The 23,606-nt window shown below is 42.8% G+C and overlaps 1 protein-coding gene across 1 annotated transcript in view; it reads right to left on the bottom strand.

Annotated features, from left to right (window-relative positions):
• The window catches only part of nphs1 (NPHS1 adhesion molecule, nephrin), a gene marked incomplete at both ends in the record, with an annotated part of 35,023 nt that extends 31,854 nt beyond the window's left edge, over nt 1–3,169 (bottom strand). Inside the window, one exon of the mRNA XM_083990280.1 lies at nt 3,106–3,169. Coding sequence (XP_083846406.1) covers nt 3,106–3,169 — 64 coding nt within the window. The remainder of the gene's footprint in view (nt 1–3,105) is intronic.
• Between the last annotated feature and the right edge of the window lie 20,437 nt (nt 3,170–23,606).

Here is a 23,606-nt window from a genome sequence, read left to right as displayed (position 1 = left end):
AAAGCATGGGGTATCAGAGACCTCGTTCACCTGCGGTTTTTCTTCAATGTCGATGTCCCACCAGCTAATTCCTCCTGGGAAGAGTAATGATTATCACTTTAATCCCCCTTGTTTGTCATAGGTGGGGTTGGCCATCCTTCAGCCAGGCTCTTGGGTGACATTCTGTGGTGCAGAGCGCTTGAGTCGGGAAGGTAACCTTACAGCAGACCACCCATGAGCTTCTAACACTGAGGCTAGGATTATATGATTATTATACATGGGGGTTTATGAATAAATTCAGTTCAAGGAGCCAAATGCAACCGCATACTCCAATTAGCGCCTAATATCTAAGTGTGAGTCTCGTTTAAACAATGCCCCACAGAGAGGCAAGTCTGATTCAGCAAGGCTGTTTGAATCTTGACCTTCATTGAAGCAATGACCAAGTTGTTTGTGAAGTGCATGCTCTGTTGTGTCTGACAACATGAGTGAGAGGCAGCGCTCTCAGATCAAGGCTGAACCAGTCACCTCACGTCAAATATGAAGGGCAAGATTGGCCATTACAGAGGATGCATACAAACAACCAAACACAGAAGGGCCATTTGCATACAGTTTACATAAATGAATACTCAACAGCGATCTATAGTGACTTCTAAAGTAGGATTATACCATATTATTCTGACATAGAGAAATACTAAATACCATAGTAAAATGTAATGTGATAAGAGTTTTCATGTCTAAACGTGAGCTAGCTGACGAGATAACAGATTCAGCTAATTGAACTCCTAATCTGTATATTCAACCTCTACTAAGCTCACTACATTCAGGTGTTTTGCCACTACAATTTACCTAACCTACTTACCTAACCTACTTAGCAGCTCATGGTGGCTATAGCTATCTGGTAATACTGGCTGAGTTTCACTGAATGACCCCACTCTACTTGTGCTACTGTTATGCTATATTTTAGCATGCAGTTTAATTACAAATGTAAAACAACTTTATAATGGGTGCAATTTCTTGCTTGAGGTCTGAATTTACCACTCTCTTAAATCTCAGTCAGGCTGCCTAATGATAATGTTTACGTCTTTAAACCAACTGAGTCAGCTGGGAATTCAATGATCCATTACCATCAATGGCTACAATCCTGTATTTTTGCCACTTGCGGCCATTGTGTTCCGCTATTAGTATCAATTACTTTGGGGCAGTAGAACAAACTGTAAACACAACACGGCCTCATAGTATAATCACCTTCTAAATCTGATATAGCGGATATTTTGGCAAGCAAGTGCCCTACACATCCAGCAAACACAAACACCATCCATATTCATTTGGAGTAATGTTTGTGGTGACAGGGAAGATGTAACCTTAACATTCACTTTTCATTTAGCTCTGTTGTGAACTCCACGAACTCCTGGGGGATAAAAAAAACAAAAAAACTCTTTATCTGCTACATGTTGAAATAAGTCACTGATTTTCTCTGTATGTCTTTAGGTGTTGAGAAGGGATTTATTTTTTATTTTTTGCTAAAAACAGCAGCTGCCTACTGCAACTAGAAACCTCGAAATGAGGCTGATGACAGCAGCGATACTAAACCAAAACAGTAAAGCAGGCGTAAAACCAAAAATAATGAACTACAGTAAAAGATGCTAAAAACTCTCTATAAGGCTGAAGGTGAAGTTCAGAGACAGGCGAGGAATCCTCTGTGAGCTTGTCACAGTAAGCAATTTCCACCTTGTATTTATATAAAATATGAATTATTACAGCTTTAAAGGGAGAGGGAAACGAGCCTATATGAACCCACTGATACACATTTCACTTCCACTAGTGTAGGCAATAATGTTGCATTTGAGTGCCCCAGTCAGCCATGCCAGAAAGCAGGCATCCACGCCACCATGGTGTAGGAGCTAAATGGACTGCAGCCATCATTAATTCATGTTATTAATTACACCTGCACTTTCCTGCTATGACATGTCAAATATCTGGTGTGAAATATTGATCTCCATTCCTTATTCAGGTCTGGATACCGACAATTAGTATGCACTTTGCCTCTGAATTCTTATTTCCACATTCACCATTACTTTGTTTAAGAAGCAGTTTCTTTCCAGACAATTTTCAACACTTTTTTTTTTGCTACAGCAGCCACCTCATACACCATCATTTACCAGTGGAGGTGTCTTTTGATGAAAGTGTTTGTTTATTGTTAAATCCTCCTCCGTGTCGTGAGGTTGCAGTATATTATCATGTTATCCGCCTATATTATCAGATAACGTAAGTTCTCTGAACTGGAAGTTATTGCAGTAATCACCATGGAAACAAGTGAAGAAATATTGTGAGCTTAAACCCAGCAGTAGAAGTTAAATTATGTTACTCATTTGCCGTGTAACTGCTCAAAGGATAAAAATAGGTGTCTGGTACACTCACGCTCTCTTTGGACAGCTTCACCTTGAGCTCAGCTGTACAATACAACAAACCCTGTAAGAAAGGTTGCAGTGGTTGTGTAAAGTAACCCTACTGGCCATACTGTAGCACAGGTGAGGCAGTATTCAGATCAAGTTACTTCGATGAAACACTAACACTGAAGAAACCTTGAGTTTCCACTACGCCATGAATAAACCAATTAACAAAATGTTCCTTTCTACCTAAGGAAGTGTTCAGAGGAAGAATGGCCCCACAACAAAAGAGAGTGAGGAAAAAAATGCTGCTGCTGGTTTCCTATTTGACTGAGCAATAACAGCAGAGGTAACAACGATGATGTGAACAGTTGGTCCTGTTCAGCACCTTGATTCGCTAGATGATGTCTGATTTACACAGATGCTGCGAAAACAAACACGAAAACAGATTTTTGTGTAGATGCCACAGTGAGTCAGTTCAGTACCTTAAACACGATTTTCACAGTGCAAGATTAGGAGATGAGTATGAGATTAACCGGGTGCATTTAACTGACTTATATTTACAGCGCATCCATCTCTGTAAACCTATTAAAGCTATTATGCCATACTGAAAATTCATTTGAGCGTTCAATAACATAAAGATTGCAACTGCTCAACAAAATGACCTCGCCATGAATGGAGCTCGAAGAGGCTACAGTTACTGTAATGATGGCTCTGTGGTGACATTTGAGTCTCTTACCCCAGATGAGACAGAGAAAGGGTAGTGCTGAAGAAGACACAATCCATGCTGACAACAAGTCCATGTCACCACTGACACTTGACCTTTGGCAATCCTGGAACAAAGAAGGAGAAAAAATGCATTCAATGAGTCTAAACATAAACCCCATAGCCACTGCAAAATGACTATATAATATTTCCTCAGCTTTTGACTTTCTTATCCACTGGAGGTTGCTTGCAATTTACTATTCAGTTTAGCATCTAATTTCAAAGCTTCCAGGCACGCTTACAGCAGTCTTCAAATCAATCAATCAGTCAGCCAATCGGTCCATCAATACATCAATCCTGCATCAGCACTGCCATTAAAATATAAATTAAAAAAACAAAAACAAGGTATGTACTGTAAAGAGGTCCTCAGGAGAGTCTAATGACAACAAAATCTGTTTACAGTTTGTGTTTTAGATGGGATGTACATGCAGAGAAACTCTAGCTGTGTTGTGCACCATACAGTATGAATGTGTGATTAGTTGTTAGAGACCTCTATGGCTTCTTTCTGCATTTTTCACAGTATCAGCTGAGGGAATGAAGAACACATCACACTTTGTACATACAAGCATACATACAGTACATCTCTTGTATGTCCTAAAAGAGGGCTAATAGACTATTTTTCTTTGTTGTCTGACCTTACAATGTCTCGACCGTAGCATATCTTGTTTGTGACCATAACACTGTGTGCTGGCTGGCTGACTAATGTAAATACTCTCCTAGTATTTAGGATGGGAGAGTAGATAGTATATGTAACATATGGCCTGTAAGGGTTATTCAAGAGTGAATGATCCGTTTTGTTCTTTAGAGCTGGTGAGGTGTTGGTGGTTATGAAGAAGGTGGGTCTTATTGTCAATTACATAGTGTATTTCTTTGTTGAATGCATACAGTACATATAAGAAGAGCATGTACAGTATGTGTGATCCACTGTCAGGAAGAGTAAGGCATGTTTTTACTCTGAGTACTGGGAAAATAACGGATTTAATACTATAGGCAGTGCTGCGGGTCTGTGCCCACTGCATCCAACACTCTCCCTTATTCGACCAGGGAAGAGCCCTCTGTGGATTTTAAGTCAGTTTGTAATCACTTCAATTTATCTGCTGGAGGAGTGGAACAAATAATAGTGATTTACTTAATTGAAAACTAAATATTTTCTCATCTGAATAGACAAAATGAATTGAAGGCAACAGCTCTTTGACGCATCTCCCCTCAGTCGATTAGTTGCACTCCAACAGGCTTTGATAAGAATTAACTCACACTCAATTATTTTTTCGCTCTCAAAACATTTGTGTATTTCAGAGCCCCCAGCATACTCTTTGAACACACAAGGGCAATTACTTCCCTCTTCAATGAATAGAAATTCTTTTCTGAGGTTAAAAGTTGTCGTCTTCTCTTTATCCTTGACTCCTTCTATGCATCATGTAGGTATATACACACAATCATTATATCCCACCTAATATCAATATTTCTTCTCATAATCATTGCAATCTACATTCATTCATCTCTCAATAAAAATAACTGAGTGTGTTTCATTTGTGCAAAGGCAAAATTTGGGATTTAGAGTTCAAACAGCATTTATCCCGTGCAAGGGAGAGAAGTGTTTGGCCAACACAGAGAGGTTGGTGCTGACCTCATGAGTCATCATTTTCATTCGGACTCTTAATGAAAGCAGACACAGCTGGCCTGACCTCCCCACATTCCCATTACCTAGTCAAACAACTGCCTTAATTGCTTTAAAAAAAAAAGAAAAAAGAAAAAAAAGGCGGTCAGAAGAATGCCAATTCACTGTTATATGTTTATTTTCCATGTATGAAAAATATGTGATATGTTATTTTACAGCTCACTAAAATATAACATTAGATAACTACCAGATCTAATGGCAATTTAATCCATCTTTGAATTGAAGAAAGACATGTATTTTACTACAGCAGCAGTCATTGCCTCAGTCTTTTTTTTTTTTTTTTTTTACCTTGTTCTTCAACGGCTTTTTACTAATGCAAATTAGAAAGTTTGATTTGAAATTTGATTCGCTTTCAGGGACAAGGCTGCCACTCTCCTCGCAAAGTGCATTAGAGGTAGCTGAACCATTCAGCGTGACCCCAACAGGTAGATTTTTTTAATGGCGTCTTTCATAAAATCATCAAACGACTCAATACACTCAATCCTAGACCAATTTAACGTGAAACCCCATGAAATCAGTCAAGGTGCAGAAAATGAAGTTTCAACCTCCACGCAGCCCCCCAATTCACATGTCGTCCTACATCTTAATATCAGCCTAACCTTATACCATCTCTCCGCTTTCCTGTGTTGGGTCCAATTACCGTAGATTATAGAGGCAGCGTTGTGAACCATTACTGCTTTAACACTGAACTGCAGATAGAGGGTTTCTTAAAGATTCAGATTAGATTATCAACAGAATCTAATCACATCCAAATCACTGATCGTTTAAACGCAGCGTTCTTTGAGCACTCTGATTAAGATCTGATATGCTGATATGGTCTGCCCTGCTTGCAGACCTCAACCTCGAGGGAAGACTGGCTAAATCATATCAGCATGGTCCAGCAGTTCAGCATCCACTTGACAATAGACATGTCCTGCACAACTTCAAGGCGCTCAAAGAAAAGACGTTTGTGTGCTTTGTCTGCGCTCCCTTCAGCTCAAAAGTGTTCAAGTTTACTGGATTACTGCGACTTCGCTACACACATTCACAAACCCGCTCTCCCCAGGAAAAAGTTGAGAGACAGAGAGGCAAAACCCGCCTTTCAACCTCCGTCGACTCATGCACATCTGCCTGCCTAAGGTGCACAGAGAGAAAGAGAGAGATGCAGGCAGGCACACTCACACACACACACACACTCACACACACATAAAGAAAGGGTGTACCTCAACTCTTAAAAAAGCCAAGAATCTTTGAATAGGTGTGTGGATTTGCATGAGAGAAAGAGAGCTGTGCTTACCTGTTGAGTGACGCCTAGGCTCAGGAGCGTCTTTTTTGTCTTCCTGATCTACAGATGGTTCTCTGAACACGAGTGAGCCACGGAGATGTTAAAGAATGCCAATGGGACTCCCCCCTTCTCTCACTCCTTAGTCTAAGACTGAGACAGATAAAGAGAGGTGGAGAGGCAGTAGCAGAGACTGAAGAATGAAGGTAGGTGTGTATATGAGTAAGTGCTGGTGGAGGTGGTTACACGGGGGTCACCTGAAAACAATAACAACGTCATGCCCACCCAGAGCATGCAAAAGATTCTCTAATGCTTATAAGGCCGAACAGTAACAAACTAATTTCAGAAGTTGTGGGACCTCTTGATTCAGAACTATCTAATAAATAACTATACAATTTTGATAAAGTTGCAGTGAGCAAGTATTTTAAAATCAGGGTAACGTGCCCGCAGTTTCTCTCCGTTCAGCCTTTCTGGGGGGTATTCATGGATCCTATTATTTAGCCTTTCACTCTGCTGGTTTGGAAGTAGCTGAGCAGCTCTCAAAGATACAGATACAACAAGGATGTCTTCACAGCTGCTAGTTTGTAACATTTATGCTCATACATAATGAATGGATAGGAGTATCCACATTACTGTATTTCCTATACTGACTACTCCTGGGGTGATGTGCTCTGCTGCAGAGATGGAGACAGAGACCGGCCAAAGAATTCACTTTTAACCTTGGAATATTTTTTTTTCTGAATACTGCCTTCCACCCCCCCCCAGCCCACCTCCTCCCCACCCTTTTGTCAATTATATACTTCCAACTGAACGGTGGCTGGAGAATACCACCATTTGCTCAATGGAACATGCTGAAAGCTCTTCTAGCAAGACAACTTAAAGGTCATGTTTATTTTCCACATGCATGTATTTTTCATTTGATCTGCAGATAGCCCACACTTGTGCCGTGTGGCTCTGTGTTGACTATATGTATGAGCTATTTGCTCAGTATAAACACAAAATCAGTTGTACTGCTGCATCTGTTGTTCCACTATGGGTCAGCCATGCAGCAATGATAGACCAACCACTGTCTGCGAGAAGCGCTGAGAGACTCCCACATTTGAGCGGTGGGCAATAAAGAAAGAATGATAATGACACACAGCCTCATAGTGGCACAAATTCATGGACTGTAACCTTATATTGTGTATACTGCACAGTGCCAGTGTCCACTATCCATTCTGTGTTTAGTGTGTACATACAGGCACTGTTAGCGGGTGTGTGTGGCCCAGATGTTAGCAGCTGGGTTGTGTAGTCGTAGCCGGCCCCACAGACAGTCATTAAGCCCAGCAGCCCAGGGCTGGAAGGTTAATTCCCCCGCCTGGAGCGGTATGTAGGTGGGAGGCAGGAGGAAAGAAGGGAGGGAGGAGGAGGATGAGGTGGAGAGGCAATGGGAGGCGAGGGGGCTGTGAAGCTCAGCACTCAGTTCACACAAACAGCACTGTCAGCAAGAGTGGAGGCGCTCCACTGCCAGACGAAGGAAGAGGAGGGAGAGAGCTGGGGCCTGACAAAGAGGTGGTAAGGGGAGGGGAGGAAGGGAGGGAGGGAGATGGACAGAGGACCTGAAGATGAATGGCAAGAGGGGAAATGCAGGGAAGAGGAGGGAGATACAGTAAGAGGGTAAAAAGAATTCATGTCAGGAGGTTGGACAGGCAGAGGGGTGAGATGAAGGGGACACGGACGAGCAAGGTAATGGAGCGAGAGAAACGGATGGAGGAAGGAGACAGAAAGATACTGTAAAATGGGCTGCGGAGTGATGAATAGAAGACGAGGGAGGAGCAGGGGAAGGGGGGGAGATGGGAGGAAGGAAGAGTTGTTTTGAAAACCAACAGGAAGTGTACTGGCTCAGACCAGTGCGGCTGCAGGGAAAGCAAAGAGGAAGATTAATCAAAGAAAGCAATAAGCACTACAGAGGAAAGCATCACAATACGTGGAAGAGGGAAAGACAGGGTCACGTCCAGGAGATTGATTCAGAAAAGTGGAGTAGGAGTGAGACTGCGTGTAAAATCCTTTGTGTGTCTTTGAGCTCCTGTGTATGCCTGTGGGTGTGTACACTATTTGTGTTGAAGGTGCATCACAGGGTAGAGGAGAAGGGGGGTGCGCTTAAATCATCTGGATTGCCATAAGCAGTGTAGCTGCTCAGATTCTGTCACCTGTCAAAATAAAGACCTAAAAAAAAGAGAAAAAGCTTAATTACAAAATGAAAATGCCACATTGGAGTCAGTAGCTAATGGTTTAGACAGGCAGAGATATCCAATGCCCAATATGTGATCCACACCAAGAAGAGGATTTAACTAGTTCAGCACCCACAGTTCTTAGGAAGCAGTTAATTTAATGAAAAAGGTGCCTCACTAACCCTTCAAGACTTCAGAGGGCTTTGACAAAGGCCTGCAAAATTGTCTTTGTGCATTGAGCTGGAGAGTATTGCATCCACACTCTGAGCCTCTGCATTAACTACAGCCATCTGACCTGATGATCTGATTGGAGCCCCGGCTTCTGTTGCCTGCCACAGTGCAGCTGCCATATCAGCTTTGCTTCTGGATTCTAAATCTGTAGACAAGGACAGCATGTTTTTTTTTTTTTTCTTTCCTGGCCAATCTGGCTACCAGTAGACCACAAGAGAAGGAGATTTAACAGGCAGCCGCGGACTGAGAGCATGCATCACCAGAAACCAGAAATGACAATTACAGGCATCACTAAAATAACAGTAGCAAACAGAGATAAGAGGACTTTCAAAAGTCTGACAGCATAGATAGTTGCTTAATCCCCTTCGGCAGCGCTTTCTTCAAAAGTCTGTCACTGTGATGAAGTCTGAATAGGGACATGAACCTTGTCCCACTGCTGGCAAGTTTGTGAGATGAGATTCTCAAGTCTCTGCCTCTGGGTGGCTGACCTGTGAACCAAGTGATGCCAGAGCATGTGGAAGGTACATGTGTCAGGGTTAAGACGGATTTGGAAAAACCCAATTAAACACACCGACACACTCTTTGCTGTTCCCCTTCAATTCCCATCCCTGTGTCCCTGTTGGCAGCAACACAGAGTTCAGAGCCGGGCATGTGTTTGTGTGTTTGTGCAAATTTTGTGTGCATGTGTCAGGGTGGATGGAAAGGCTTGAGACAGCCAGCTGTGGTGTCCAGATTGAAGAGGGATTATTTCCCAAATCTACCCCCATTTACCTCAGCTGCCTAACAAGCTCCTATATAACCATGTTAATTTATTGATGTTGCGACTTCGATTCCGCATTTAATAACAAACAAACACTGTGAACAATCAAATGAGATCTTTTTGATGGGATTTTACACAGATTGTATAGGTGAAGTACAACACGAGGAGTCTCACTGAGCCAGTGTGAGAAGGTCTGCGGTAGATAAAAATCCTCATCAGACTAATAAACAGCATTAGACACAGGGATATAATTGTGGGATGAGTAATGCTAATTCAATTGATAGCAAAAATAAATAACACTAAGTCGCTGCCAGTGTCTGAGGAAGAAGAACGAGCTACAAAAATGAAAATAAAATAAAGTACCAGACTTCTATGGGAAAGTGGAAACCCTCCATCTAACAGATTCCTGTGTGAAGTCATGAGGTCAGAGGCTGGACAGGATCGCTGAAACAATATTATTAGGTCACTGAGGGAAGAGGAGCAGGGTCAGATAATGAGACTCAATCCAGCTGAGTGAAAATGCATGGGGAGGGAAAGTGCTGACACCTCCCCTCTCTCTCGCTCATCCAATTCCCCGCGCTTACTCTCTGTGCCACTGATATTCATGCCGAGCTGTCCATCCACAGCCCACAAACTTTAACGTCCGCGCCGTCTCCGCCGCCTCATCTATCACGCTGCTGTGGTGATGGACGAATGGAGAGCAAGAGGTGGTGGAGCGGTGGCGGTGGTGGTGGTGGGGAGGGGGCATGAGGGGACAATATTGAAATTTGAGGTCAGAAAAGACAATTGTTGTATCCACTCTGGTGTGTCCCATTCACTTATTCAGAGCCACCTCATCCATGTACAATAAAAACACACAAACATATGAGCAGAGAGGCGCACACACACACACACACACACCACCAGAGCCTCCTATCACAAGCAATTCAATATAAAGATACACAGAGCTCAGGCAATAACCTGATCCTGGTGAGAGATGTTATAGGCTTTGACAGGCGGGGCTGAGCCACACAGCCCAGGCTGTTCTCCCAGTGTCACTAACAAAACAGAAGGATTAGCGGATGAAACTGAGCTAAATCTGGGCAAGCTAAAAATGGGGGCAAAAACAAGGCATGGAAAGAGACGATACTGAATGGATCCAAAGCACGCATTTAACAAAAGCTATTAAGCAATAAGAGGCCACTTTATTAACAAAAACCTTGTGTTCTATTATTTCTCTTCTTTTATCCACAAACACACCCCCACACTCTGCACATGTACAGACATATATACCACACACACAGCTTTGTAAGCTATTTTATGTCTTCTTTGAAGGAAGACTCCATTGACTAGATTCATTTGTCTACCATACTTTCACCATAACTGTCACGACCGTAGCTCTAACGACAGCGAGGTTGGCCATAATGATCCCTCTCACCTCTCCTTCACAGCATTAGTATTACCAGAGAGGTGAAGATATAACAATTTTCACCTCATGAGAATGTGATTTTATCTTATTAATATTACTTCTAAGAGAGGTTTGGTGATTGGTAGTGATTCAGTGATTCCAATGCAGTTTACATCATTTGTGATTTGTTACTTAGTGAAGATGCTTGTTAGAGGAGATTTGTCACCTCAACCCAACACCCAAGGCAAAGCTACAGTTAAGACTGGCTTATGTAATGAACAGACAGTGCATTTTGGGTTGAGAGACCCATAATTCACCATTGTCGCCTATGGGCTAGCGATTGTAGTCTCATGGTTCGTTAAAGCGAGATGATGCTTGATGTTTTTATCACGTGTGGGTGGCTGTGTGTTATTGTTAATTCAAAAATAATGAAGTGAATTCTGCATTTTTGGCCAAATTTAGCAAAAGACACTAACAAGTAAGAATAAGCCCTGGCATTGTCACTAGTCTAGAGCAGAGCTTATATCTTTTTTGTCACAGTTAGCTTCTGTATCTGGCTAAAAAAAGACATTTACTTTGAATTTACATCAACCTCCGACAAATGCAACAACACATATACTGGAAAATGTGTAGCCGTGCAGCTGCAAAAGGAAATGTCTGGCCACCTGCTTGTGTGTCTCATGTTTTATCGACTTTAATCATCACACAGAACTGACCAACTTTTATTTTAGCTGTGCTGGCTGAAAGCTACAAGGTAAAAAAAAAAAAAAAAAAAAAAAGTCAATAGGCTACTGCAGACTGACCTATACACATTACCTGCTGCAGACCAAGCCATTTCATGAAAATAAGAGGACCAAAAACACAATGCAGTGCAGAAAGTGTGTTGCTGTGTGACAACAATCACAGAATCACAGTGCTGTGGTGTTACATTATGTGATGCAGGGAGCCCAAATTAAAGCCTGTTAATTAATTCATGTCTCAGATTCAAGGTATCCATCCGCACGGCAGATACCTTGAATCCTAAAGCCATCATACCACTTTGAAGAGAACAGGACATTTTATGGATTCCTTTTAAAATTGCTCCTTGCTGAATGGATCACAGGCCAAAATGAACTCTCTTTACAAATATGTCCTCGTTCTGAGAGGCTCAAACTGGTTCTCACAGGGATAGAAGTACAAGAGCACGCAGACATTATAAAAACACACACACACACACACACACACAATCAGGCCCAGATACACCTCTGCCAACAGATGGGTTTATGGCTTTGTTGAGGTGGAGTTTGCCATCCTGCCCGTCCCATTTTCAGAAAATCCACTTTAATTAACATATCAGAGCTCCAAACGAGGCTAAACCTCTTCTCTGCAAACTGTAATCTGCCCAGTTTGAACTGACCAACCATAGAGCCTACATGATAAGGCTTGCCAACCGAAACACTAGGATAATCCAGTTATACCTGCTTATACAGCGGAGAGCTAAAAGCACTGATCTGACAGTCTCGCTTAGAAGTGCCATGGCTTCCATTTTGATCAAACCAAAGTATTTTGATTTACTTATATCATGTGGCTCAATCTGATGGGATCCTCTAAGTCATTTTAGGCACATTCTCTGGCATGTGCTTTACCCAAACAATAAGATTATATGGACTGACAGTGGCTTGGAGAGCATGTGTTTTCTTTTGTGTGCGTGTTTTTTTTTTTTTTTAATGCTGCACTCTTGCCGTCTATCGGCCATACAACCCGCCTCCCACTCCGTCACTGTGTCCTACTGATCTAACTCTTAACCACCACAACCTCAATAACACTTCATCCCTCATAAAATGAGTTTTGAGTTTTCTCCCAAAGCATTCTTCCACTGTCCCTTCCTCCCCTGCCCTCCCCTCCTGGGTATGCATTCTGATCTGAAGGTGTCACAGGAGCAATGGCAGGGTGACTGTGGTTCCCTCCACCTGCAGACTTAAAACCCCCCAGAGGACTGCCGGGGAAAGTTGAAGGGGCCAACAGATGGAGGCTATTGTGAGAGGGAGGGGAGGGTGCGGCGGGGAGGAGTGTGGCAGCAGTGCCGCAGAAGACGTAGGGAGTCGTGAGAGTGTGTGCGCGCGTCTGCGTGTGATTCCAAGTGTGTTTGTGCATGTGTACATGAGCTCTACACTTGTTTTTGATGCGTGTGCTAGTATGTTTTGTGTCTGTGTGCCATTGTGTGTATTTGTGTGTGTGTGTGTGGGGAGCTGGGTGTTGTGGGTGGGGGGAAAGGGGGGGGGGGGCATGGCAGTTTAACACAAGATGTTTGAAATCTGTTGGCCTGACAGCGTGTCACAAGACTGCTTGGTTAATAGAGTCTCCTGGAATGTCCTCTCCTGCAGTTTTAATGAACCCCAAGCCAAAAGGCCTAATGAAGCGTGCTCCGTTTGCCAAAACAGTCCCTCGGCTTGACCCTCCCTGACCCGCACCACTCCCACGCCACTTAAGGGTGCGTCTCCATGGTGACCGGCCTAAAGAGTCTACTGGGCCAAAGTTGTCAAAGGGACAAAAAAAAAAAGGAGGGGAGCTAAGTTAGAAAAAAACCAAGCAGTTAAGACAAAGGATGTCAGCACATGTGCCTGCATATGTTTAAAGATGGAGGTGGTTTCACCAGTTTAAGATTTTAAACACTGCATATTCTTCTCTTTGTTATCCTGACAAAAAAAAAGGCCAGTTAGCAAAAAAAAAAAATGCTGTTTTCTGGCCAAGAAAACATTTTTCTTAACAAGCTCTTCCTCCGTGTCAGCATCCAAAAAGGTACACACAAAAGTATACACACAGACACAAGTGCCTGGGCGCACAGACACACACACACAAGGCGGCCCTCATTGCACTTTAACTATTCTTTGCTCATGCTCAGCAAGAGCCTCATTATTCAGTAAGTTAAGACTTTAACGCAGGCGGTGTGTATTCAGGAGGGATGCTTGTGTGTGTGTGTGTGTGTGTGTGTGTGTGTGTGTATGTTGGGTGTATGCATGTGTGTTAAGTATGAGTTAAGGACTAATAAAGTGCAAGGCACCTAATTAAACAGTTTTTGTTTATGCTCTATAGCAGTGGTATAAACTCAGCAGGCACAATGCAGGGTGGTATGCCAGGTCACTATGCTCTCATTTGAATAACTACAGACAAAAGCAATGAGAGAGAAGGGGGCAATCAACTTCAAAAGAAATTCTTGCTTAATTGCAAAAGTGTGAGAAAACCAGCAAAGACAAAGGAGAGTGAGCTGATTAAAGCTGCGCTGAACATTGTTTGCAATTCTATAAAACACTGGAGTCTGATCCCTTTTTACATTTGTACACTGAATATCCTTAGGGGATGGAAGTTTGATCGATAAGATATAATTTGATTAAAAGTCTTCATTTCCCTTTTCTGATTGCAACTTGGCAGGTCCAAAACAAGTGAACCATTTCCAGGCTGAAAATGGACAAAAGATAAACAGTCTTTGGACTAAATATCTTTTGATTAATGTTTTTGATGTATTAGTTGTTGTTTGCATTGCTGCATTGCAAGTTTAAAAAAAAAGAATAACAGGCGCAGGAGTACACTTTCCCTTCTAACAGCACAAATATAAAGTAAAAACTGCAAAAGGATGGATGGACTTTTTAATTATAATGTGGATCAGTCCAGAGCCCCTTTCACCACTACCCAGAACACCCTCCTCTAAAAAGACATGGTGGAAAACCTGAATGAGCAATCAGTGCTGTTCCGCCTGTGCACATTCCTGAATTCAGCACTCTGATAGTGCCATTCATTATAAGCCTTATTAAAATAAACACAGACTTTATGATATAATAACAAATAAGCCAGGCTGCACACACTGTCATAATCAACAGAAATTAAAAATGCCAAGGAACACTACATTACCTCTGTAACCTGTCTATCTCTCTCTCTTTTCTCCCACACACAAACATATTCGCCCACTTCACACGTATATACACACGCATATTGAAATAAAGTAATCAAGGTTATTTAAATGAGTGTGCGGGCTGCATAAACAGTGCAAACAGTAAAGAACATTATGGGCTGAACGTGTCTAGGCATTCCTGATCTCCCAAGCTGCTGAGAGGGGGTGTTCTGGGTAGGTGGTTAGGGTCCATTTATAGACAGTTGTAACTGCAAGTGCAGGTATGTTAAGGGAGCAAACGCGGCATGAAATATGCAGATTATTACACACCGTCTTAAACATCAACTACATGTATTACACATGTTTGTCTCACTTTGCCTAATCTGTACTTTTGTCAGTTAGGACTGATTTACATATTGCACACAGACTGTATCCAAAGAAAAAAAAAAAAGGGTGGTCAGGGGATGTTTGGGGCAGGATTGGAGATTTAGTGTGATCTGCTTGTGTGTATGTGAGGAACTGGAAGGGTTCCTGAGTGCTACCAGCTGACATTCCCATGCAATCCAAACACTAATTGATTAAAGTGTTATGAACATGTGTGAATGGAGATGCTATTGAGTGTGCATGTGTGCATGGCAAATATATGCCATATGGGCAAGGGATTGCACCTCAATTACTGTGAATGGGGTAACTGTGCTCAGCACTGCCTCTTTAGTACACATGCTCTATGCTTAAATCTGATCAAAAATCACTGTCAGGCTCAGGATATTGTGGAGTCCTAAAGAAGCATGACAAATATTCCATATGTAATCCGAGAGGCCATTGACCTGAATATTGATGTGATAACTGTGAGAAACTTTTTAGTGATCAGATTTTTGCTACAAAATTTGATTTGAAATGACTTGCTACAATGAATACTTCCATTCCACAATAAATAATTATTTCTACAGTGCAAAATAATACTTTGGTCTTACAATTTTTGTCATACTGTGGCAAAATATGACTTGGGCGTGTTCCTAATCACAAAAGAGCATCTACATAGGTGTGACCTCCGAAGGCTACTAGACTGCGATGGCAAAACCAAAATCAGAAGATCTGGTCTGCAGATGATTTCCCATTTATACTCGGCCACTGTTTTATTATGGGGTTTGCCATATTCTCCTTATGAAAAGCATCCAGTCAGGCTAGCCATTTCCCCACTTTCAGTCTTAGCAAAGTCAATGGCATCATCTCTAAGCAGTAACTTCATAATCAAAAGACAGATAAGACAATGGTTTTGATCTACCGGTACTAAGCTAACTCTCAGCAAGAAAAGTAATGAACATATTTCCTAAAATATCAAACTCTTCCTGTTTTATATGTGTATATTCAATTCTGTGCTGAAATAAAACTGTGCTGTAATAAAACAACTCAGCTCAACTCAGATGACTATTAGGAGTGTTTAAAACTATTAGATGATTAATTAATTTGCTGATTAACAGAAAATGATTCCTTTGCAATTTTGGTGAGCAGTAACTAGAAATTGGGTGCCCTACTTCAGGTCTTTTTGCACCATGAAACTAAAATGTATCAGAGAAATCGGTAATTGCAGTAAGTGGTAGGGGTGGGGGAAAAAATCGATTCATGTAAGAATCGAGATTCTTATTTTCTAAGATTCTGAATCGATTCATAATCTTCAAAAATCGATTTTTTATTAATTTTCCTCCGTCTCAATACGCGCCCTCACTGTGCCGTACACAGCGCTGCAGCACGCCATGGCGCTAAAAGACGCTCGTTAACCGCCTACAAACGTTAACTGATCTGATTTAAATGCTCTATTGAATGTCTGTGACTAGGCTTGTGTACATCAGCAACCCGACCCTCTATTGAGGAGAGAGGACGATCGCTGTTTTTCTTTTCTTTTTTTTTGCCGTTAAACACACGCGCGCTCCAGCTGAGCAGCCACATCCACTGCGCTCTGGATCAGCTGATCGGTGCTCAGGTGACGTTAGATCTTCACTTTTTTAAACTCATACAAAGTGCAGCCAAACACCAGGCTGAAGAGAGAGGACCAGCAGCAGCAGCAGCTCCTCTGCAGACAGACTGCAGGTGAGCTGGCGTGAGAGCCGAGTGCCGTCTTTTTTTTTTTTTTTTTTTTTTTTTTAGCAGCGCCTTTGTTACAGGTGATACATGTCTATGTGCATGTGCATGAGAACTGATTTTGAATCGAATAGACACCCAAATACTCACATCCCTTCAGTCCAGGCTTTTGAAAAGAGAGTAGCCTATAAAATCAGCTTCATGTAGCAGTTTACTTTAAAATGGTTCAAATATATTGCTGCTGAATAAATCTGAAACATGTGATGTGCATTTTGGGGGGGGAAATATGGCTTCTGATATAATAGTCTGTAGACATCATCATCATTCAACTTTTTCACATGGTCTGGTGTTAATAAAGCAAACTAAAAATCGCAAAAATAAAATCAAGAATCGGTTGAATCGAATCGATTTGTGAATCGAATCGGTTGAATCGAAAATCGATTTTGAATCGAATCGTGACCCTAAAAATCGGAATCGAATCGAATCGTGAGCCACCCAAAGATTCACATCCCTAGTAAGTGGAAATATCTTGAAACTCACACAGACACGCACACACACACACACGATTGTCGCCTACCGAGGGTGCATTTTAGGCTGACACTGTGGATTCATTCAGTGTAATGCAAAACTTCAGCACCAAAGTGAGGATTAGACCTGCTTCATATGGTGCTGTGTTTTACTGTAGTGAGAATGTGCACTGGGGGCTCCTGTTGGATGAATTGACGCTACAAAATTGAACTAATTGCACTGTTGCCTGCCCAGTGGACCCTGTCTGGGACTCAGGAGAGCAAAGAGCTGAGAGCAAGAGAGTACATTACTGAAGCCAGCTAATTGCTCACACCTGTGCCTGCCCAGTTGACTCTGCTGGGGATTCAAAAGAACGATAAAGAGCAAGGCTGGGAACATATGGGTGTGGCGACAGGACTTTACGGATCCCATCCTTCTTATTCTTCTCCATCTATCTGCCTTAACATCCATCCATCCGTCCATGGCAAGGGTTTTCACCTCTCACACATGAGTGCCTTTTTTGTCACCAGCTCAAATGTCTGACCTCTTGTAAGAAGGAAATTAAAACATAAAAGACATAAAAAGGAATGGAGTGACTTCGTAGGCGCAGCCAGAAAGAAAGCAGCGAATATGGATTACAAAGTTATGAATGACACCGTTTCAACTTACGGCCCCATCTGCTTTAAGTTACCTGTAGGGCGGAGGACCACATGATGGACATTTAATGGAAGTTACAGAACATAAATAAAAAAAAGCGTTTGTGATGAAAATCCTATTGGAATGGGGGGTTTGCAGTTCAAGACTTCACAACTGCTTTTATATTTTCAGAATTCCTGGGCAATGTCATAATTTTACTGTAGCAATACATAGTGCATTTTAAGTATTGTACTATCCTTTTTCACATGTCTGTTGTCTTAAAGGGAAGACAATAGAGAGGATGTAAACAAAAAAGAGTTTATAAGAAGAGAAGGAGTGTGCTGAGATAGCTGTTGTCTGACCAAAGGCTTCCTGGGCAGAGCAGAGATGATCTCTGAGACTCACAGCATGAACTCCACACACCCTTCACCACACAAACAGCATGAATCCTGTGCACCGCATGAGTGTGCCTTGTGGCTCCCACACACCATGTCTTGGAGATACACACACACACACCTAGTGAAACACATGGACAAAGCATTACTCCAAGCAAGACCTCAAAGTCTGACCGATGTGGAATCCACAGTTTCCCACAGAATTTGTCTTCATCCAGAGGCAAAACAAGCTATAAAAAAGAGAATCCTCTTTATCTTTACAACTTTTCCCATTCAGACCAATCACTTCAAGGACGATGACTTTGCTTATGGCCTACACAGAAACATCAAACTAGAACCATAAACACCTGCCCAACTGTAATTTAAAGATGCTGCAGCTCCGTATCAGAAACACCCAAGCAAGCATTACCTACAGCTCATGTATACATCAGCTACTTGACTGTGACTTTTACCGGGCAGGGAAAATACTTTTACTGCATTCGGCTTCACTTTCCCCTGGCCATAATATAAAAAAAACAAATGTGCAATAAATATGCAGTTACACAACTTTCACTGTGTGTAACCATCTGTTCAACTTCACTGTGGGAACTAACTTTTTGTCCTCACCTCCGAATTTATACATCTGCAGTCACAACGCATATCCACTATGCCTGGTCATGTATTCCTTTGTACAACTGTGTAATTGTGGACCTTGTTTATTGTTGTTTGTCACCCCACCTTCATTGTTGTTACACCGTCTGTTTGTACCTTACTAAGGTTGACACATCTCTCGAGGGGTATGATGTACTGTGCCTTATGTACAAGATATAACAAAGAGAACACCATCTGTATGAGTTTGGAAGCACGGGAGGTGAATTTGTGTGTGTGTATGTGTGTGCACATCTGAGCGCGAGGGAACAAAGCCATCCCCTTATGGCCCATTGTTTTGGAAGGGTATGACTCTTGCACCCCTCCCCTGGTTGTTGGGGGAATAGAGCACAGTCTGGCTAATATTTAACTAATGACTGTACCTTCCAGACTCGACCGCCCTCCTCTCACCAACTGCCAGACCTGAGCCATCTCTGCAGTGAACGTCACTGAAGTGTGGCTGTGTGAAATAGAATGTGGAGGGATGGGGCTCTGCACAGTATCAGGGGAGAGGGGTACGGGAGAAAATAACTGTTGGAGAGCCCATAAAAGAGCTGTGAGTGAGGGAGAGATGGATGCACGCTGTTGTGTGGGAGGCCAACGAGTCCAGCAGTCTGAGAGAATGCCATATGCTACCTTGAGGCAGGCAAAGTCTGGCAAAAAGCGAAGGAGAAGTCGAGTTAGACAAGAGTGGCTGGTTTCCATCAGCACTGATATTATATGTGTCTGGCCTTCACATTTCTCATCAAGGAGCACACTTATCCCCTAGTCTCCCTTATAGATACAGGCTATGCTACTGACAGAGGGGAAACAAGAGAAGGGGCTGAAAGAGGCAGAGGAAGGAGGGACAGAGATAGGGAGAATGAGTGAAAAGGCATAATTAGATAATGAGGACTGTGTGTGTCAAGTGGGAGAGACAGAAGAGGAAAACAGAAGTCTGTGAGGGCAAAATAACAAGACGAGTGGATATTGAGCGGAAGTCAGGGAGACGGGGAGAAGTGAAGAGGGGCAGATAGATATAAAAGATGCAGCAGGGCTGATTATTGTTATGGTGCCACCAATGTGGACTGAAGCCCTGGTGCTGCCAGGCAAATGTAGTATTAGTCACTTCAATAATTAATCACCCTGGGAGCATGTCGTTGCAGCCATGCACTGACCCATTTCTCTGATATTTTTCTCAACAGTAACATACCCACAGAGCCCCTTTTCCTCCATACCTTCATTTAGTGAGGTGGGGGGTGCAGGCCCAAATCCTCTGGGTCAAGCCTGGTCATTTATTAGCCACATTTCTCAGGAGAAATAAAAGTAATCTCACTGCTCTTCTCAAAGGCTGGAAACCATGCAGGGAGACAGAATAGCGGCCTCGCCTGTGGCCCAATGGGCCTTACTGACTGTCTGTCCTGGTGAAATATGAAGCCCATATGTAGGACGGCCATCTGAAAGAGAGACCCAACAGGGCTCCTTCAGGCTTTGATGCTCATCACCACAAAAGCAGATGGCGGTCTCCTGGTCTTAAAAGTTTTTTTTGCAACAACCCTCCCTCTCCTTTTATCCAATCCTATCCGGCCTATTAGCCCCCTGCCTGTCATGGTCTAGCAGGCTATGCTTAGCCCCCGGGGGGCTTCCAGAGCTATGGAATGAAGTCAAGCTTCCCCATTGACACAGGTCTCACTGGATAGCTTTGAATAGAAGTCAACCGAGTGAAAAGGCATGTTTTAGAGGACAAAATGGAATAAGGTGTGGGGTGGATCAATACTGCAGGGTTGTTTGGACTTGAAATGCTTTGCTCTCTGTGTGCTCAGACAAAGCAGCGCTGACTGCAGGTGGCAAAGAATTTTTCCGGACATTGGATAAAAAGTAACAAAGGATGTTTAATGGAAGAAAAACCTGCATGCATCTGTCTGAAAGATTGCGATCAAAGCACAGAGGTAACCTGCTGCGTGTGCTCTGTATCCATTCTTGCTCTCTTCACTAAAACAGACAGGATTTGTCACCAAGGTCCAATCGCAAAACCCGTGTGCAGCTCGCACCCAAGCAATTTCTGAACCAGAGAGGCAATCAAGGACTTAAAGTCAGACACAATGCAAATAGGTCTGAGAGCCCATCTGTAGTAATCCAACAGTCCCTCCTGCATGAGTCTGCTCTCCGTCTCAGCCTCTCTGTGGCACAAGCCAATTAACTGTTTGATTCAGAGCTGGGGATGAACACCCTAATTGATTACATGGCGATAGTCAATTCAATTATCAATTTAGGCACAAAAAGCTGAGCAGCGACACACAGCCCCGGAAGTTTGGCGAACGAGTTCTTCAGTAACTTGGCAGCACAGTCGCCGTGTGTGTGTTTGTTTAAGCGTAGGAATGAAAAGTACAGGAGGAAGGCAGGGAGGCAGAGGAAGAGAGAGGCAGGAAGACTGACACTGCAGGTTGTTTACTCGCAGTCTCTGACTTACACCTCTCCTCTGCTTCTTCTCTCTCCTCAACACAGACATTCTTCGCTGCCTAAAGCGCACAAAGACACACACACACACACACACACACACACACACACACACACACACACACACACACACACACACACACAAAGACACACACACACACACACACACACACACACAGATAGAGGGAAAACACACACACAAACACACACGTACTGTATATAACACACACAAGCTCACAAATATTTGTATGAATGCAAACAAAGAGATGTTATTATGTATACATCAATTTGGGCATATTCTGTGCAGGTGTGCTGAATTCATACAAATTAACATAAAAAATAAGCCTATTAACACACACACACACACACACACACACACACACAAACAGCAAAACATATGCATACATAATTAAGAACAAAGAAAAGACAAACCCACAAACATTTTCACTTGCACACGCTCATAGGTGCACATGCATGAACACACAAAACCACACGGGTATTCAGGGATTTGCAGTGATTGAATCATATGAAGAAAAAAAAACCTTCTTTTCCTCATCATGCCTGTGATTCTGCTTTGTTTACTCTGTCATGGAGAGTTGCTCCGTTCGATCAGGCTGGAGAGGCACTGGGTTGGGTGGTTGTGCTAACGAAGTCTCAATGTGCCGTCTGTCGACAGGGTAATTTCCCAGGATAGCTCCGTGTCTCACTCCTCATGGTTCCACTGGTAAAGATAGAAGGAGATCAGCACCTGAGCCATTGGAGAGGAGAAACCAAATGGGTAAAGATTTCTATTTCAATCCACTGTCTTGCCTATTTCACAAGGCGTCTTTTCAGTGGATGTGTCCAAACCATTTATATGCACATGCAGCTTATCATTGTTGGAGCTCCCTTGGCCCTGGACACAAATTCTCAACAAGCAAAAAAATGGAAATAGAAATACACAGTAAAAGTTCATGAAAACCAGGTAAAACCATTCCTCGATTTGCACCTTAAGGAACAAAAGTAATTTAACTTAACATGTTATGATAAACATTTACATGCCAGTGCATTTTTTAAAGACTTAAGGAAGTTCTCATGTAACTACCGCAATCACGAAACGTAAACTATTACTCTGACAGAGCCATATATTTACGTATATATCATGGTATATACAGTATTTTATACTACAAGGTTAAGGTTTGTCTTCCTGTTTAAAATGTGGGATTATGCCAGATGTGAGAGAGTGCCTATCATCATCAAGTCATATCAGTCAGTTGGTTAATAACTGAAAAATGTGAATTTAATAATCGTACTGGCAATTAATGTGGGCGGCTTCGGGCAGTAAAGATGCGAGAGATACGGTCCTGTTGAAAAAGAGAACGGCCTCGTTAGGATTGTGTAGAGGCAGAGTTCTTTGCTGATAGTTTGGTGCTGCTTAATTAATCGAGCTTGAGTGCTCTACAGAGAGTCTTTATCTTAAAATTTACACATCTGCTCTGTTTGGGTCATAATATAACAAAGAAAAGGGCTCGTTGGCCAAGGAGGTGCAGGCCACAATGTTGAAATTTTTGAGAGGGATTGCAGTCGCACTGGGAGGCACTGATGGACAAACTGGCACATCAGCCAATGCAAAAGGCATGCACCGGCATTCACCTCCCTCTAGTCACTATGACACACTGGCTGACAGAGAAAACCACCATTGGTCAGGCAGTGATGATGACTGCTTACACAATGACATATAAATTACACCTCTTTTCCATTAACTGGGAATAGTCCAGGAAAAATATGCTCCTGCTCAAGCAGGGCAAGATGGAGACAAGAGGGTATTGTAATAGAAAAAAGAATGCAAAGACCGTTGGCGGGGGGGGTTAGGGATTTTTTTTGTTATGTTACTTGAGACAAAAAGTGTGCCACAGGGACTTCTCCATCAATCTAACTGAGTCCTCTTTGGTCCTTCTAAGGATACAGTGCATGTGTGAATATGAGGGTTAGCAGCAGGGGGTTGCATGGATATAAGGCACTGCAAGTGGTCCTCCCAGATGGTTGCGTCCCACTGCTAGTAGGAGGTCTGCAGCCTTTATCTATGACAGGCAGTAGGTCTTAACATCCTCCACACACGCTGCCCTGCTCCAAGCCTGAGGCCCACAGGGCTGAAGTTATGAGGGAGGCAGGGTGTCCCAGCGCACGAACAATTCCCTGTTTCCCCTTAGTCTTTTTTGTTGTTTTTTTCACTAAAGAAAGAAAAGACCTCAATGACAGCCACTGCTCAAACACACAGGGGACTGAGGATGCTCTGTTCTTTGGAAAGGACTATCTTCCCCCTAACTGCCACACACACACATACCCATGAATGCCTGCACACACACACACACTCACATGCACAAATGCCCCAGCATGGCTCCTTCCTCCTCTGAGGGTTGAAAC

This window comes from Trachurus trachurus (genome assembly GCF_905171665.1).
Source record: "Trachurus trachurus genome assembly, chromosome: 16".
Classification (NCBI taxonomy): Eukaryota; Metazoa; Chordata; class Actinopteri; order Carangiformes; family Carangidae; genus Trachurus; species Trachurus trachurus.
The sequence above is the reverse complement of the archived record's forward strand: the minus strand, read 5'-3'. Positions and strand labels throughout refer to the sequence as shown.